Raw genomic sequence first — 18,736 nt, forward strand, 5'->3', positions numbered from 1 at the left:
GATAGAAAAGAGACAGTAATGGGAGGAAGAGATGGAAAGGGACAGTAATGGAAGGAAGGGATGGAAATGGGACAGTAATGGGAGGAATAAAATGGCAATCTCTGTCACCATCCCATTCTTCCATGACAAGGCAATATCCTCCCATCATTTTCAAGGCAGAAATGGGGTGGGTTCACATTCATAAAAGGAAGTGAGGGGGCAGCCAGGGTTTCATCCCTATACAAGGAGATCTTAGAGTCCTCTAATGAATGCAGTCAAAAAGGTCAACTCATCCATCCTGCCCTGGGGCAGTACTAGACCTCAACAAACTGGAGATGGATTAAAAACTGGTCTGTTTTCAAAAAACCTCCCCCCGCCATTTTAGGTAGTTATGAGATGGACATCCATCCCTGCCAATCCATGTTCCCCAGCTTATTACTGAGTTTCTTGTTTGTCCCCCACACCAACCTCCACAGCTTCTCAAGTTCATCCCTGAGAAGAGTGACATTGACCTGCTGGAGGAGCACAAGCATGAGATTGATCGAATGGCCCGCGCTGACCGTTTCCTCTATGAGATGAGCAGGTCTGGGCACATGGGCAGAGGGCTTGGCTGGGTCAGTGTGTATGGCCTTGAGATGACCACTCATTTCTCACGTGAGCAGGTTGGGTCTAGCATAAGAAATCTGAGGAGGGACGAGAGTTGGGTTAAGGGGGAGAAAGGAAACGAACAGAGCTGGTTTCATGAGGAAGCAGATAGAAAAGACTGGAGAGAGCTAAAGGAAGATCATAGGCTTGTATAACGCTAGGTCTGCAAGAGAATCTCATGGGTCATTTAGTCCAACGCCCTCATTTTACACATGAGGAAACTGAGGCATAGAGTGGGAAATGACTTACCTGAGGTTCCAAAATAAGTTAGTTGTAGAGCCAGGGTTAGTTCTCGGGTCTCCAGACTCTCATTCTAGCAAGTACATTTTCTGTAATTTAAGAATTGCCTTGTAGAACCATAGCCTCACACTCCTGGAGCTGAAAGGAACCTCAGAGGCTTTCTAGTCCAATTCTGTCATTTTGCACATGAGGAAACAGAGGCCCAGAAAAATGAAGCAGCTTGCCTAAGGCCACTCAGGGAGCAAGTAGGAGACTTGGAACCTCTGGCTCCTTTCTACACTGTCTGTCTTTCTTGTGTTGGAGGACATGGAGGACTGAGCCTAGAGCTGGCTATTGAAATGATTCCTCATGAACCGTTTCCCTTTCCCCTGTAGGATCGATCACTACCAGCAGCGTCTGCAGGCTCTCTTCTTTAAGAAGAAGTTTCAAGAGAGACTGGCAGAGACCAAGCCTAAAGTAGAAGGTAAGGTTGAGGGAAACTTGGAGAGGCCTCAGGGTACAGGGGGACTGGGGTTAAGTATCAGGATAGTCATATTTAAAGATGAAACAACTGGGAGGCCAGAAACAAACAAGTTAAAGTACAGCAAGACAGGGAATGGTTTATGAAATCCCTGCAGACCCCCAAACAAACCCAAAGTCAAATGTAAAATTGAAAACTAACCCAATTAGAAGATACATGTAATGTGTATGTGTGTGTTGATACACATGCTGTCCTGACGATACATGTGTCACCTTAGCATGCCAGATGCCTAAGGACCTCAGTTTCCTTATCTATAAAATTAAGGAATTGGACTAGATGACCACAAAAGTCCTTTCCAACTTTAAATTGATTATTCTAATGATTTCTCAGTAAGGGGAGGGTTTTGTTATATGACTGTACAATATAGCAATCCAACATGTGATAGAAGTTACATAAATATAGAATGCATTATTCTAAAAGCTGGGTTGGGCTATTCTGGAGGAGAGGCACTAGAACAGGGGAAAAGGTGATGGAGAAGAAGATGGACAGGATGTATTTAGTTGTTGGGGCAGCTGTTCGTGCTGGAATGGAAAGATCCCAGCACTTGGAGTCAAAAGACATAACCATGCTACTAATTAGCTGCATGATTTTACAGGAATCACTTAACCTCCCTGACTTCAATTTCCTCATTTGTCAAATGAGGAATTAGACTAGATAATCTCTTGTATCCCTTCTGGCTCTAACCTTCTGTGGTTGTGCCCAAGTAGGGACACAGAAGGCAAAGCTGAGCTCATCAAAGTGTGTCTCCCTCTCCTCCCTAGACCCCAGGATACTGGGATTTGAGGCTTCCTAAAAGGAGTGATAGAAAGGGTCTAATTGACTGAGAGGTGGTTACCTTGGTAGGAAGTGAGAATGATGAGGGAGCCCATGAGGCAGAGAAGGAGGTAGGTGTTTAAGGAAAAAGAATAGGAGTAAAAAGGTTTCTCTAGACTTCCATCCCTCACCCCACCTCATCCGAGAAGGTGATTCCAACATGTTGGTAGAGACGTGGTCCATGAGTAAGGCTGGGAAACCAGAGGTCCTGACTCACCTGGAGTGCCACATCTAAGGAATACCTTGAGCGCCCTCTGCTGGACACCAGAGCTTCAGCTTTCAGTGAGACTGCTGCTGATAACATTCTCAGTATAGGCACCATCAGCATTCCCAAGGAGAAACAGATAAATACAGACACTCCATACTCACTTCAAGTCTACCCTGCTGCTACTATGCAACTGCTCATCCCACTCTGCAGAGAGGCAGGGAGGCAGGTGGGAGTCTGTGGGTCTCCAGCCTCATCATATCTTTAAGTGGTACAGACAAATAGTCCAGGTGAGGTCTTACCAGTGGGCAAATTCCCAGCTCCATAGTGCAAATGGAGAGGGATTCAGAATGCACACATAGATGAACATACTTTTGTAAAAATTATATTATTTAAATAAATTCTCCCTAAACTTTCAGTTGCATAAGATTATCATAATTATTAATATAATTATAATAATATAAATACTGTTGTCTAATTATGCAAGTTTTTGCTATTATATAGGATATAAATACATATATGTAATTATATTAAAACATAATTATACAACATAATATAATTATATAATGCAGCATTTTATATAATTATGTGTAGTACAATATATTATATAACCATTATATAATATAGAATATATCTATTATATATAGCATAATTGTATATTATGTATATAATATGTATGTAATATATATGTATTGTGTGAATATATAACAATTGTATATATATCATACAATTGTAAATATATTCTATACAAATATATTATAATTGTAAATATAATAATTCTTATAGCAATGTTATATTTATATAATACAATTTGTATTTATATTTTACAATTCGTATAATATATTTATACATTATATTTATATAATACAATATTTATGGCTAACATGAGAGGCAGCATGGCATAGCTGATGGGCAACAAGACCTAGGTTCAAGTTGTGCCTCTAACACATACTGACTGTGTGACCCTAGGCAAGTCACTTAACTTCTTAATGACTCAGGCAATTCTCTAAGACTCTAAGTTGCCTAGAAAGGGGATGGGGAATGCTTTCACTGGTAGAGGGACTTTCCTTATCTGGGAATTTCTTACACTAATGAAATCACAGTTCCAGTCCCTATCATAATTCCTAAGGTTAACAAGGTACCTCCCTCACAACTGCCCTGTTGGAGCTTTGATAGTTTGCAAACTTTGTCATTCTTATTTTACATATGATGAAAGTGAGAGGTGAAGAGATTGATCTGTGGTCAAAGAAGTAATGAATGTCAAAGCTGGGCCACGAAACTTGGTCTTGTGATTTTTTTCCTGTATATACGTTCTATGAAATGATTAGGAAAATACATCTTTTTGATGTCTTTTTTGGAGGGTGAAGGGGGCATGGTGGGAATCTGGTATTGTTGAATTGTTTACCACTTCTCCCTTCCAACTATAGATAATTGAGAGATAACTGTAATTATATCATGAACAAACAGAGGGGTTAGTGGGAACATCTGTTACAAGGGCAGCAAAAATTATGAGTTGTGTGGGAGTGAGAATTCACAGCCACTCTTCCGGTTCATCCAGGAAGGCTGGAAGAGGTGAGCATTCACTTGCCATGGACTGGTTGTGGGGTAATGCTTCTTGGAGGAAGAGGGTTAGACAGATGGTCACTGCTACTCTGAAGCCTAGGCCAGTTCTGTTTTCCGAGCTTTGTGTTGGAATATCCTTGGGGGGGGGGGGATTTGCCCTCCTTCCTTATGGCTGTCCCCCAGGCCAGTGTTAGGGGTCTCACCCAGTTCTGGGGGTGACCCACCCCTACTCCCTAGCCCTCCTGCTGGCCTCCAGGGAGCTGACACGCAGTCACCGACTGAAGCGTCTCTTGGAAGTTGTCCTCGCCATCGGCAACTATATGAACAAGGGACAACGAGGGGGTGCTTACGGCTTCCGAGTCTCCAGCCTCAACAAGATTGCTGACACCAAGTCCAGTATTGACAGGTTAGAGCCCTCCCTTCTTCCACCTTCCCAACCTCCCCTTTATCTCACCCATGACTCAACCTTTCCTTGGATTTCTTTCTTGGTCTCCCAAATCTATGCCCTCTGACCAACTGTTTCCCTCGCCTTCCAACTGCAGAAACATCTCATTGCTCCATTATCTGATCATGATTTTGGAGAAGAATTTCCCTGACATCCTCAATATGCCTGCCGAGCTTCAGCATCTCGCTGAGGCTGCCAAAGTCAAGTGAGTGGATACATTCTTCTCTATTATTGTTCCAGCCATCCAAGCTTGGATCTATCCCCCAAGTATCTCCTGACTCCTGAACATTTCCACTGGGCTCCTATGGCAATGAGGGCTTCGGGAAAAGGGAGAACAGCAACCAGAATTGTACTGAGTGGTAGAGAGAAGCCAACCAGATGATGAACTTTTGCTGTGAAAAACCTACATACAGATGAAAGTCGACTGCACAGAATTTATTTAAACAGGGTTTTCTCTTTTTTAATTAAAATACAACTTTTCACCTGAAAACCTGGGTTTTAAATAAATATAATTAATTCATGTGGAGAATCAGAATCTTGTCCCTGTTTGAGATCCCAGCTCCCCTAGGGAAAGGACTTAGAGGTGGGAGGAGGCCTGTGGAAGGTGAGGGGGTCAGGGAGACTCTTCCTTCTTTCCCTCTGTCCCCCATGCTCTTCCCCTTTCCAAACTGGAAAATTACAGTCCAGTCCCCTGAACTGTTTCCCCTGCAGTCTGTCAGAGTTGGAGAAGGAGGTAAACAACATCAGAAAAGGACTGAGAGCTGTAGAGGCGGTGAGTACCTACCCCTGGATTTCCATCCCCTAAGATTTGGGAATTGATACTGTTTGGAGAGAACTACTTATAGGGATGGGCCCTCTCAGTGTGATGGAAAAGTCTTCCCCTGTTTACTAATGTTTCATGTATATTAGGGTGCTTGTTTTTTGTTCTCCCAACTAGATTTAAATCACTTATTAAGACCTGAGATTGTACTTTATACTTCTCTGTATCCTGCCCTGCCCTAATCCCCACCCTGCCCCACCCAGTACTTGGTACAGTACTGAGGCTACCTGGTAGGGCATCTACTTTCCAACTGGCACATTGATTGGCAATGACCATGATGCTCCTTCAGATTTCTGCCTTTATTTAGGATCCAGTTCAAGACAATAGGTAATCCAAAAAATCATTTCTGTTTGGCATGAATTAGATTTCAGTTTTATCTTCTTAATTATGTTTTACTTAGATTGCTAATAAAATGAGTTTATATTCCTTGTAGCCTTAAGGAAAGGGGCAGGGGTTGAGGGAGCTGGAGAAATTGGGGAGTGGGAGGTACCATAAACATATGAAAGTGAGAAAGAGAAAAAAGAGAGAGAGAGAGAGAAAGTGAGTTAGTCCTGAAGAAGGATCATAAGATCATAGACCCAGAGCTGGAAGACACTTTAAAAGGGCACCAAAAAAAACCCTCTGTATTTCATCTTATGAATTTTAAAGCATAATTCTGAGAAGGGGTCTCTAGGCTTCACCAGACAGACAGAGAAGGACCATGACAAAAACTAGACCAAGAACGAAAAATGAAGAACCCTTGCTCTGGAGGTCATCCAGTTTTTTCTTCTCGTTTTATTTTTGCTTTTTTTTTTTTATTTTTGAAGGCAGTTGGGGCTAAGTGATTTGCCCAGGGTCACACAGTTAAGAAGTGTCTGAAGCCAAATTTGAACCCAGGTCCTCCTGACTCCAGGGCCAGTGCTCTTTCCACTCTACTACCTAGTTTCCCTATCCCTTTTGTTTTATAGTTGAGGAAACTAAGGCCCAGGGGAGTATAAGAGATTGGTCATGGTGGAGCCCTATATAATAAATTTAATTCAAGACACTCTCTTATTTCTCCTCACCCGATTCTTGGAGGTTGAAGACTCTTTTCTCTAAGGATCTGGTTCTCTGCTCTAGAGCAGACTAGCATGGATGCTAGTCTATATGGGTCAAATGTATCCTGCAACCTTTCTCTGAGCCTCTTGGTAGCTCCTCTTGGTGGATATGGGAGATAAAAAAACCAGAGACACACTGGGCTTTCCCTTCCCCTCTGGTTGGGTGTGGTGGTGCTGAGAAGAGATTTGTTGACAGGGGGACAGGCAGGTACACAAGTCCAGACAGAATGGGAATGGGATTTGATTGAGAATGTGATTGCTTCAGGAAAACACAGATAATTACTTGTAGAAGGCTGAAGAATCAACTTCTAGGAAAGTCTCTAAAAAGAGGAGAACCCCACCCAGTCTGTTCAACCTGAGGGCAAAGGTAGTAATAGACAGAGAAATGGATTACATGGCCTTTCAGCCCAAGAGACTCTGAGACTGCCTCTGTGTTGCTATAGATGGAAGGAAGGGTAGGAGCCTGGTATAAATAAGAGAACGTTTCCCCCAGTCACCCCCTCCCTCTTAATGCTGGTCATTTAGCCTGAAATCCCCTTCCCCTTTTGTTTCCTTCATGCTTCATAGGAGCTAGAATATCAGAAGCACCAGAAAAGGGAGTCGGGTGATAAGTTTGTCCCGATCATGAGTGACTTCATCACAGTTGCCAGCTTCAGTTTCTCGGAGCTGGAGGATCAACTTAATGAAGCCAGGGACAAGGTAAAGATATTTCGGTCCTCCCGTCTTTCTGATCCTCAATCCCAGCCCCACTGAGTCCCCTGAGACAGACTAATGATCCCTCAGTCTGAATTCCCTCCTGCCTTAGCCCCTGATGACCAGCCCTCCAGGTCCTGATCCCTGTGTCTCTGCTTCCTCCCCACTCTTCTCCCAATGACAGTTTGCCAGGGCACTGAAGCACTTTGGAGAACCTGAGGGCAAGATGCAGCCAGATGAGTTTTTTGGCATCTTTGACACCTTCCTTCAGGCCTTCTCTGAGGCCCGGCAGGACCTGGACAGCATGAGGAGAAAGAAGGAGGAGGAGGAGAGACGGGCACGGATGGAAGCCATGGTAGGAAGAGGCACTGAGGGGGCAGAGAAGGGAGGGTTGTAGAGGAAGTGGGAAGTGGAAAAAATACTGAAGAAACTAAGTATGGTTGGAAGATAATGGATGAGTTGATAATGGTATATTTGAAGTTCTACCTTGTAGGGAGGAACAAGGGTTTGGGAGTGTCATGGGTCAAGGTGGGACTCATGAGGATTGGGCTCATTGGCCAGTCTGTCCCCTTCGCCAGCCCCACCCACCCCAGTAATTACTGGGCCATCTCCAGTCATCCTAATGAATATGGACCATCTGGCCACTGGATCCAGATGGCTCCAGAGGAGAAAGTGAGGCTGGTGACCTTGCACAGCCCTCCCTCACTTAAATCCAATTCATTTGCAAATCATGGCATCATATTCCTGATGTCATGGTCCTCTTCGAGAATGAAGCACAAACAACAACCCAGTCATGACAGGAACGTGATAGAAAATGGGCAGGAACTGAAAGACTTTGATAGAAGAAGGTAAGGCCATGAGGAAGAGGATTAAGGATTCAGATGACTTCCAGGAGAGCTAGGAATCAGTGTGAGACTGTTAGGGGGAAGGGAATAATCACTTATAGTGCCTACTGTGTGCTAGGCACTGTGTTAAGAGCTTCGCAAATATCTCATATTCTTACAATAATCCTTCAAGGCAGGTACTGTTATCTCCATTTTTTTTAATTGGGTAAACAGGTAAACAGAGGTTAAGTGACTTGCCCAGGGTCATACTGCTAGTTTCTTAAGCTTTATTTGTACTTGGGTGTTCTTGACTCTAGGCCGGCTCTCTATTCAACTTCATCTACCTAACAGCCTGTATGGTGGTTGAACAAAAAAACGGAGCTGGGAGATCTCTTTTGATATATTTTTCCATTTCTGTAAAATGCTTTGTTTTCAAAGCAAACAAACTATGTTATTTAAATGCTAGTTGTTAATATAATTGTTGTTATTAATCAGAAACTGGGCCACTTTTGAGAAGAGGGAGGAAATATGAATTCCCACCTTCTCTGGCTCCCCAGTGGGGATAGAGTGAGAGGGAGAGAGAGACTGATTGCCAATCCTTCCTTGGGCTGGCCTCCCTCCAATAATAACTGATCTGGCTTGCCTTCACCCTCAGCTGAAGGAGCAGCGGGATCGGGAGCGTCGACAAAGGAAGGCAGCTGTTGGTGTCAGCTCTTTGGAGGAGGGCGGAGAGTTTGATGACCTGGTCTCCGCTCTGCGCTCAGGTGAAGTTTTTGACAAGGACTTGTCCAAGTTCAAACGAAGTCGCAAGCGGTCAGGGACCCAAACACTCGAAATAAGCCGGGAGCGAGCGGTGAACAAGCTAAATTATTGACTTCGGAGACTTCGGCAGCAGAAGGAAGATGGCTGCAGCTTGAGGAAGCTGAGGAAGGACTAAAAGGGGCACAGTCGGGGCTTGCCTAATTGGGTGCTTAAGCTGGATTTGGGGCAGTGGTGTGTGGCTGGCCCAAGTATGTCCCCCTTCCTTCTCTAACTATTCTTCTTGCGCCTGGCCCCCATTCTGCTGTGACTGACTCCTGCTCTGGAGGCATCAACAGTGATCTCTGTTGTTACATGGTCAGAGGTCCAGTTACTTCTAAGGGATGCCTAGAAGTTGTGTTGAGGGCCCACAGCCCCACCCGGGTACCTGCATGTTGCCATAGAATGGCTCTAGCAGCTCCCGGATCAGCTCTGAACCCCCCACTGAAGGCAAACCAAGATGCTGAGATGTCTCTGATGGTGAATGGGTAGTGGGAGGCAGGGCATTTTCTTTGTATGGCCTCTGAGAGCTAAAGCACATAGTCCCTTCATCTTTGGAACTGACTTCCCTTTCTCTTGAATAGAAGCCTGGGGCATCTAGATTAGGGATAGTCTGGCAGCAAACCTGAAGACAAAAATGTCCTAACATAGATGAAAGAGAAGAAGGAAAAAAAATAGAGAGATTTTCCGGAAGCTGTCAAACACAAACAAGCTTTGTTAATCTTCTACCCTGAGTGCATTAAGATTTCAGATGTGCTTGTCGAAGAAGTGAGTGGAATGGAAAGATGGATAGAGGGAAGGATATGGCCAGTGCAAAAAAAAAAAAAAAGGTGGGGGGTCCAAGGAACAGGAAGACTGTCTGAATCGGTCATGAGCTAGAGAACTGGGCTATTTTCCTTAGCACAATTTTGGTATGAGACACTCAATATTGATAGAAACTGGCTGGGCTCCTGCCCTTACCTTTAGTGAAACATTTATATTGTAGCCAAAGTCAGGGACTTGGGCTTATGTATGAAGACTGTTTTCCCTATCCCCAGAATGGAATCTGGCTTGATGCTGTTCCTTCTTCCTCTTCTTGCAGGGGAATGATTTGGGATCACCTGCCTCGTCCCCTTTCCAAACCTTACCCCCCTCCCCCACCTCTGGAACTGAAACCCTGACACCCTGCCCTCTCCTGCTCCAACCTACACCTCACCCTTGCCCCCTCTTCCCTCCCCTCATTCAAATGTACACACCCATTGACCATTGTCCTGGAGACATGGAATATGTACATACTCTGTCGGGAGCCCAGAGAACACCAGCACCTCAGCCCCTGGTTTGATTTTTCCTGCTCTCTTAAAGAAACTTATTTGCTCACAAGCCTCATTTCTTTCAGACTATGCCTAACTTCCAGTGCAGCCTGTCTCATAAAAGTGGGAGCAGCCAGGCCCCCCTCTTCCCTGGTCCTCCAAAGCCCTATCCATCTTAGAGAAGGCCTTGGGTGTGTGTGTGTGTGTGTGTGTGTGTAAAGGGAGGAGAGCCACTTAGAATAAAGTTAGCTCTTTGCTCAGCTGAAGAGTGAACCATCAGTAAGGATGGATGAGACAAGTCATTTTTCCACAGCTTTCTAGAGGGGGCCACATATTTTGAAGTTGTACCCTGCAGATCAGTCCTAATATAGCTAGTCCATGTTTACATATCTCCAATGAGGGATCTACCCTTTAGGATCAGTGGGGGCCAAGCTCAGATCTAAAAAGAGGGTTGTGGATTCAAAGAACTGTGAGTGATGGGGTGTGATTCCCTTCAGTAAATGATCAATGAAGAGAAGAGCTTGGAGCCAAGAAGTGGGTTTGGCCACCAGCCACTTACCTCCCAACTCATAAATCTGTTTCCCACTCCCCAGCTGCCAAAATAGGTAGCCCTGCTTGGAGAAGGTAGGTAGGTAGGGGGACAGGTTAATAAGACTTGCTGATAATCCACTTCCAGCTCTCCATCCTACTCCACCGCCATCTTAACTCCCATCTTACACCGTCCTTTGGTTAGCTCATTGATACCTTGCCCTCTAATTCCTGATCCCCAGAGTCAGGAACACCGGAGACATTATGGTGGAGTCAGGAAACTTCCATTTGAAATGGACTTTCCCTCTTCTTTTATCATGACATATAGGCCTTTAAGTGCCATCCACTTGGCATAACAACCAGATTTTCCTCTTTTTACTTATGTCTCTTTAACATGTATTTGCTCTGACCAAATCCCCCTTCTCAGTGTGGCCTAATGAGCAGGCCCACTCTCCAGCTGCCAATCTTCTGGGAGGGAGAGAGGGACATTGAACGTCCTGGTTGATCTGGATGGTTGAGGGCCTCACCTGAGAGACAGGAGAGAAGACCCTAAAGGGGAGGCCATACTGCTGTCTGAGAAGCATGTGCTCAGTGTGTCTTGTGAGTTGGGCCAGAGGAAGGAATAAGGTAATGGGGTGGGGGGGGGGGTGCTTCCACCCAAGTATAGGATGGACGGGGTCATGGATAAGAAAGAGGAGGGAGCCGAGTTGTCTGGACTGGGGGTGCTGGGGAGGGATGTGATAATAGTTGTGGTCTTCTAGAGTTCTCATTAAAAGCTGTCCCTCTCTCACATATGCTCCCTAATCCCAAGGAGGCATCGGGAAGGATTTCAGCCACATTTGTCCAAAGAGTGAATGTGATGGAAGGTGGGAAGTTGGGAAAGGTGTTAATGTGACCAATTTGATGGAACTCTCCTTTGTCTTGGTGTACCCCCAAGATGCAAACCACTTCCGCTTCTTGCCCCTCCTCCTCCCAAACCATAAAGCAATACAGTTCTAGTAGCCCTACTCCTGACTCTACGACACAGTGCCACTCTATAGAGGGTGGCACACAGTAGGGTAGCTTAGCCATAGCATGTGCTTCTTCCTCCTGGCATCCTCCTTGTATTGCCACAGGAAAGTCCCAGATACTGACATCTGGAGATACCTGGTGGACATCGTGCCTTTCTGTCCAGGAGCAAATGGCACACACAGTTTTGTTTAGTTTGTTTCTAATTTAGATGAAGCCCATCAGCCCCGGGACCCTGATTTCTATTTATTGTTCCCTAGTTCCTGCTGGCCCAGAGGGCCGATGGGGGTAGTGGAGGCTGCTTGGCAAGATTAGCTCCCCACCATCCCCTCAACAGACTGACTGAAGAGGCTGGCCCAGCAAGAATTGGGGGGATGGGGGTGTCATTGACTGATGCCCCATAGAGGCTGGGTCAGACTGGTACCTGGTGTGCTGCCTTTTTTTAATCTTTTTGCTCTTTGCCCTTCTCCCCTGCTCTGCCTTTTCTTGGGGTAAATTTTCTCCATTGTCTAATTTTACATCAAATGCAGAATTCATGTTTGATGTAATGTAGCCTCCCCCCGCAAGCACCCCTGGACTTCTCCACCCCCAACACAGAACCCAGACCCCAACTCACCCTCGGCCTCCACCTCTAGATCTCACCATGAGAGGAAGCTTGCTGGAGGAGGAATCTGGGGGGGGGGTGTATCTCCTCCTCTCATCAGTCTCTCCCAAACCCCCAAGCTGGGGCTGTCCCCTTCCATCAGTCACACCTCAGTGGCATTGTCACATTCACCAGCTATCTCAGACAATGAGTCTAATGTACAAAATCTGTAGTGTCCTTTTTATTCGCACCTTTTTTTTTTATAAGAATATACTGTAATACTAAAAATATTAAATCCGTACAGCCCCTTTACCACCCGTCTTGTGCCTATTCTTTGTTATCTTGCCTCATTTTCCCTCAAAAAATGAATGTTTATATTTTAGAACTGGAGGAGATGATGTGGGGATGAAAGCGTGGAGAAAGAAGGAAGGCTATTGCCAGGCTATGGCCAAAGTCTGAGACTGGCTGGAGGAGGAGAAAAATTATGGTGTTAAACAAAGGGGGTGGAAGTGGTCCTGGGGTATATCCTACTGCAAAAACAAAAAAAAGAGCCTTTTTAGACATTGTGTAATCTAGCATCATTGCAGAGGGACGCCTTTCTAGGGGTCAAACATGTAAAGCAGTTAAATTGTTCATGGGTCTCCAACTGGTGGGAAAGGGGAATAGATTTTCCTGCTCCATTGGCTGTGGAGAGGAAGTGGGGGGAGGAAAACGGGACTTCAGTGAAGCCTACCACCCTGAGGTTGGTCTCATCCCTGTATTGAGGGAAAGGGAATGCAGGGACAGGTTCCATTTGATACTGCAGTGGTACCCTGGCCTGTACAATTTTCCAAGGAATCCCAACCGGCTGAAGGTGAGAAAGGCGTGAGAAAGGAGGCCTAGAGCTACAAGTCAAGCTTAAGGCCAACTCCTCCTCCAACACTAATTAAACTCAAATTTAGACAGGAAAGGGTTTATTAGAACTAACCTTTGGAGGATAGACACCTAGCTGCTGGGCCTCCTCATAGGTTATTAGCTCAGTTAAAAACAGGCAAACGGGAGAATTTTGAGTTAATGTAGAGGGAGGGAGGATGGGGAAGCTTGCCTTAAATCTTTATAGTCAACCCTTCTACCATTCCCTTATCAAATATTCATGTCTTTTCTTCTTTAAAAATAATTGTCAGGGCGGCCAGGTAGCACAGCGAGTAAGAGCACTAGCTCCAGTGTCGGGATGACCTGGAGATCGAATCTGGGCTCAGACACTTATTACCTACCCAGGAACACCTGGCCATGTAACCTTGAGCAAGTTACTTAACCCTGATTGCTTTAAAAAAATTTTTCAAGGGTTTATTCAGTTGTTGCTCATTTTTCTTTTTTTGGCAGTCATGTCTGCAAAACCTCCCATTTGGGGGTTTCTTGGCAAAGATACTGGAGTGGTTTTGCCATTTCCTTCTCCAGCTCATTTTAGAGATGAGGAAACTAAGGCAAACAGGGCAAAGTGACTTGTCCAGGGTCACACAGCTAGTAAGTCTGAGGTCAGATTTGAACTCAGGAAGATGAGTCTTCCTAACTCTGGATCCAGCACTCTATCCACTGTGCCACCTAGTTTTGCTACCTGTCCCCGTTGTTCGATTAAACAACTGGGTGTCATTTACTGAGAACAGAGTAGGAAAGAAGTCTTCAACCATCCTGTCCCTATTTTCCCTGGGAAGATGGAAAGACAAGGAGAGATCAGAAGCCAGGCTTAGAGGCTGTCATTTTGCATAGTTGTTAAAGCCATGGTGTAAGATGTCAGACATCCCAGAGTCTGACAAAACATCACTGTCAGAATGAGATGGAATGGAGAAGAGAGAAGAATTGGGACACAAAAGGGAGGTGGCACTGTTAGACCTAAAACTGAGAAAACTAAGGGGTCATGTATGATGGCCCTGAGTTGGAAAGCTCACTAAGCCTCCCTGCTCACTGCCCCCTCATACCTAATATCAATAATATCTAGAATTTCTACTACACCTACTATGTAGGCACTCTGTGTTAAGTGTTTTAACAAATGTTATCTCACTTGATTCTCATAATAACCCCTCAAGGCAGGTGCTATTATTATCCCCATTTGACAGATGAGGAGACTGAGGCAAACAGAGGTTAAGTGACTTGCCTAAGGCCACACAGGAAGTGTCTGAAGCTGGATTTGAACTTAGGTCTTCCTGATCTAAGGCCCAACAACATATCCACTGTAGCACCTCTGTGAAACAGGAAAATTAAGGTAAAACTGCAAAGGGATATGAGTTGGGGGAAAAAGAGTGAGACTACATTCTTGAGCCAGAAAGAAATAAATCCAAAACACAAATGGTCATTGAGTTCCCTTCCAAGTGTAAAAACTCAAACTCCATAGCTAAGCTGGAATCATCCTCATTCATCCTCACCAATAAAATTCCTTTTCCTACCCCACCTACATAAACTTCCTAGGAATGGGGAGAGAAGGGAGTGAGTGCCAGCCACCCATAAATCTTTGCTTCTCCGGCTGGCTGGGGCAAGGCTATCACAAGAAGGATAAGAACAACTGAGGTTCAGAGAAAGGATGAGGAAATGAATCACCCTCCTTGGGCTGCAGAGGTGGGATGTTACCTCTACGGTCAGATGTAGTCTTTGCCTTGGCTGGTTTCTCCTTAACTATTTGTTTCTATCATCAAGGAAAGCTCATAGAAGTTGTGGGAGGGTATATCTGGAAATGACTGTGAGGTTAAAAAAATATATTAAGGGCATCAATAAAAGCAATGAGCAAAAATCCCTAAGGCCTGTCAATCCTCCCTTCTTTCCCTGTCTAGAAAAAATAAATTGGACCAAAGTCCTCTCTCAGGTAGGGAGGGGATGTCAGCCTGTAGGGTGGGGCTGGGGGGCTAAGAAGGTAAGGGGAGTAACAGCCAATACAGGATATCCCCAAAGTCTTAGTGTCCCTTTACTTAAAATCTTTAATTGCTTAAAACTGTACTAAAGACCTAAGCCAAGGCAAAAACAAGTAAGGTGGGGAAAAATGGTAAGGAAGAGTAAGTTAGGGGTAGGTGGCATTAATGAACTCTTATCCAGGGCCACTGGTTTAACTTGTAGATGATTTGGACCTTTATCTCCCCATTGCTGGCCCCACAGTGTTATTCCAAGGGTCAAATGATATCATGGATATGAAATTAATTTTGAAAAGTGTTGAATGTTGAAAATTATGCTCTGCAAAGGTAAAGTGTGACTAATTCTTCACTATCCCCAGGAATGAAATTTTGAGTCCTGCCCCCATTTCTGGCTCCCCCAAATCCATTCCTCATCCTAGATGCTGATATAAAGTGTGCTACCGATTCTCTGGAAGGGAGGGCACTTTGGTCTGTCAGGGTTGGGGGTGAGAGGGTTAGGAATTTGAGCTTCGGTTAAAGTCCCCTCGCTGACCCCCTGTTTTTCGAAGCAATTTGATCTCTCCCAGGATAATGTCCCTGCTGACTGCTTTGCACATGTCATAGAGGGTAAGGGCAGCGATGGTAGCAGAAGTGAGGGCTTCCATTTCCACACCAGTGGGGCCCCATGCTCGACATGATGCCTGGATCACTACAGCATGGCGGGCAGCGTCCAGCTCCAGCTGGACCCGGGTATGGCTCAGAGTCACATGATGGCACAGCGGGATCAGCTGGCTAGTCAGTTTGGCTGCCTGGATTCCAGCCAGCTGGGCCACAGCCAAGGCATCGCCTTTACGTAGCTGGTTCTGGCGGACAAGGTTAAAGGCCTCAGGCCCCAGGAAGACCACAGCTGAGGCCACAGCCACCCGCTCTGTGGTTGGCTTTCCGCCCACATCAACCATGGCAGCCCGTCCCTCTGAGTCCACGTGGGTCAGTTGGTCTGAGAGAGGAGACAGTCTGGGGGTAGCTGGGACAACTGGTGTCTCTGTGTTAAGGCACTTAGGGCTGCAGTCAGGATCTTGGGGGCGAGAGCTGTAGAATCTCCAGGAAGAGCTTGCCTCTGACCTCGGCTGGGTTGGAGGAAGGACCTGTGGCAATCCCCATTTTGTCCACATGGTTCCCATGTGGCTGGAGAAACTCCCTCTGGCTCTGAGTCCCTGGATGTGAGGAGGGTTCCAGGGAGGTAGGCTGGGAGAAGTCAGAGGTGCATCTCCAAGCTTTGGGAAGCACCCTATATGGAGACAGGGAAGAAGAGAGGAGGTTAAGGGCAACAGTGAACCAACAGAAAAAGGACATTGTAGATAGGGAGGTAGGGAAGACAGTGGGCAGAAGGGCACAGAGACATAAGCAATAGAGAGACACACAATGGCAAACTCTGAAGTAAATATCTACTTGAGATCTTTTAACCGCCCCCCCCCCACCCCAGTCACCATGATCATCTAGGGGTCAGCTTCAGCAGTGGGCTACAAAACAAAAATCTGGACTATGGCATGAGCTCCTATCCTGGGAAACCTTTAGGAAAAAGAAGCTACTCCTTCCTATCTGCCTATTATGTCTTGAGTCAGAGGGTCAGATGACCTCTCAAAGTTCCTTCCATTTTTAAAAAAATCATAAAACCACTTTAATTTTCACTTGGCACAGCTAGGTGGCATAATAGATAGAACTCTGGGCCTGCAGTGAGGAAGACTCATTTTCCTGAGTTCAAATCTGGCCTCAGACACTTGTGACCCTGGGCAAGTCACTTTACCCTCTTTACCTTAGTTTCCTTATCCATATAATGAGCTGGAGAAGTGAATGCCAAACTCTCAGTATCTCTGCCAAGAAAATTCCAACTTCTGGGGTCACAAAGAGTTGGATATGACTCAACAAAAATTTTTACATATAGGATCATAGACTTAGAGTGCCTTAGAGGCCACTGAGTCCAATCCCCTTTCCATGTTGTATATGAGGAAACTGAATAGAGAGGTTAACTTGTTGGGGATCAGGCGGGGCGGGGGGGAGGAAGTGTCACAAAACTAGTAAGTGTCTGATGTAGGATTTGAACCCAGTTCCCCTGACTCCAAGTACATTGTCCTATCCACTTTGCTATGCTGCCTCTGAAAAACAGAGGATTGCAGATCTGTTGCCAGAAGGAACTTCAGAGACCATCTAGGAGTGTAACCTCCTCATTTGACAGATAAGGAAACTGAGGCAAAAGGATTAGCCTAAAGTCACATGGGGGGAAGGCTCAGAGATGGGATTCTAATCTAGGTCCTCAGACTCTTATAAATTTCACTCATTCGGAATTTTAGATGATAAAAAAAAGAGAGAGAAAAGATAAAAAAAGAGAAAAGTCCTAGATGAAGGACTAAAAGACTAAAGACTAGATGAAGTCTCTGTCTCCAATAAAAAATCTGTTAAGCAAATTAACAAGATAACAGGGGAAAGATTTAACCTACTTAGAAGAATGAATTTTGTCAAATGCCTCCAAGCAACCCTCAAGCATGTCAGACCTACACATTTACTTACAGGAGACAGGCTCATTTCAAGGTGGCCTTTTCTCTTCCTTAAAGCAGGCCCCTTTAAGGATCTCTACCTTTGAGGCTGCATTTTGTTAGTCTGGTTCATGTCATTTGACACATATGAAAATGATAAAATGTCATTGGAGGCATCACAGCAGTAACACTGAGTCAAGAGACCTGGGTTCTAGTCTTGGCTTTTGCACTAACTTGCTTTATGACCTTGGACAAGTCTATTACTCTTTTCTGAGCCTCAATTTCCCCATGTAATCATGGGATTTTAGAGCTGGAAAAGAACTTAGTAGTTTTCAGGGTCAAAATGTATCTGAAAAGAATTCCACTAAACTAACCAATGGTTTGGTGGGATTTTTTTTTGGGGGGGGGGTGGAGGAGGAATTCAACAGCCAATTTTAGAAGTAATTAAATTGCCCAGGTACATTTTTTTGAGACAATGAGGGTTAAGTGATTGGCCTAGGGTCACACAGTTAGTAAGTGTCTGAGGCCACATTTGAACTCTGGTCCCCCTGACTCCAGGGCTGGTGTTCTAACCACTGCACCACCTAGCTGCCCCCTAACTAATGGATAAAGGACCTAACCAGTGTTCATTTAACCTCTGCTTTCAAGCCTCCAATAAAGCAAAACCCACTGTCTCCCAAGGCAGTCCATTCTACCCACAGACAGTCCCTCTCTCTTATCCCACACACGCCCAAGAACTGTAACTTCTTTCTCTATATGTCTCATTTATGTCCCCTTCTGTCAGCTCACATAGGTAACATTCTGGTTCAGGCTCTCATTACCTGTCATCTGGACTATTGCTATATCCTTCTAATCAGCCTTTCAGTCTCTCCCCATTCCAATCCAGCTCCCAAAGTAATTTTTCTAAAGTATAGCTCTGACTACAGGACTCTCCCCTGCTCAATAACCTCCAGTGGTTCCCTATTACCTCCAGGTTCTAACAGGAAGTCCTTTGTTGTTGTTCAGTTGTTGAGTTCAATCTGACTATGTATGACTCCATTTGGAGTTTTGAGGAAATTGAGCCAAGCAGGGTTAAGTGACTTCCCTGTTGTCATACAGCCGCTAAGTGTCTGAGGTCAGATTTTTAACTCATGAGTCCCCATGACTCCAGACCTGACACTCCATGCACTGTGCCACATAGAAATCTTTTGGCAGCTCCTCAAAATGTGACCCCTTTTGGTGTTCCCAACCTTCTTAAAGTCTACTCTTTTCCACCCATTCTAAAATCCAGAAATATTGGCCCGTCTACCACACTTCCAATACAATCCTCCATCACTGCCTT

The 18,736-nt window shown here is 45.2% G+C and overlaps 2 protein-coding genes across 5 annotated transcripts in view; one reads left to right on the top strand and one right to left on the bottom strand.

Annotated features, from left to right (window-relative positions):
- The window catches only part of DAAM2 (dishevelled associated activator of morphogenesis 2), a 161,672-nt gene extending 149,331 nt beyond the window's left edge, over positions 1–12,341 (top strand). For all 3 annotated transcript variants that reach the window (XM_069073618.1, XM_069073620.1, XM_069073619.1), the window contains 8 exons: positions 456–562; positions 1,239–1,327; positions 4,203–4,371; positions 4,508–4,615; positions 5,122–5,182; positions 6,874–7,005; positions 7,184–7,354; positions 8,479–12,341. In XM_069073618.1, the coding sequence (XP_068929719.1) occupies positions 456–562; positions 1,239–1,327; positions 4,203–4,371; positions 4,508–4,615; positions 5,122–5,182; positions 6,874–7,005; positions 7,184–7,354; positions 8,479–8,697 (1,056 nt within the window). In that variant the 3' untranslated portion in view covers positions 8,698–12,341. The remainder of the gene's footprint in view (positions 1–455; positions 563–1,238; positions 1,328–4,202; positions 4,372–4,507; positions 4,616–5,121; positions 5,183–6,873; positions 7,006–7,183; positions 7,355–8,478) is intronic.
- Positions 12,258–18,736, bottom strand: part of MOCS1 (molybdenum cofactor synthesis 1) — a 44,696-nt gene continuing 38,217 nt past the window's right edge. The window contains exon 11 of one of the 2 annotated variants that reach the window (XM_069073621.1): positions 12,258–16,172. In XM_069073621.1, the coding sequence (XP_068929722.1) occupies positions 15,400–16,172 (773 nt within the window). In that variant the 3' untranslated portion in view covers positions 12,258–15,399. The remainder of the gene's footprint in view (positions 16,173–18,736) is intronic. The other variant, XM_069073622.1, reaches the window with a different exon arrangement.

This window comes from Petaurus breviceps, unplaced genomic scaffold (genome assembly GCF_028583685.1).
Source record: "Petaurus breviceps papuanus isolate PSGF00001 unplaced genomic scaffold, PetGlider_PUasm1.0 90865, whole genome shotgun sequence".
NCBI classification, from domain to species: domain Eukaryota; kingdom Metazoa; phylum Chordata; class Mammalia; order Diprotodontia; family Petauridae; genus Petaurus; species Petaurus breviceps.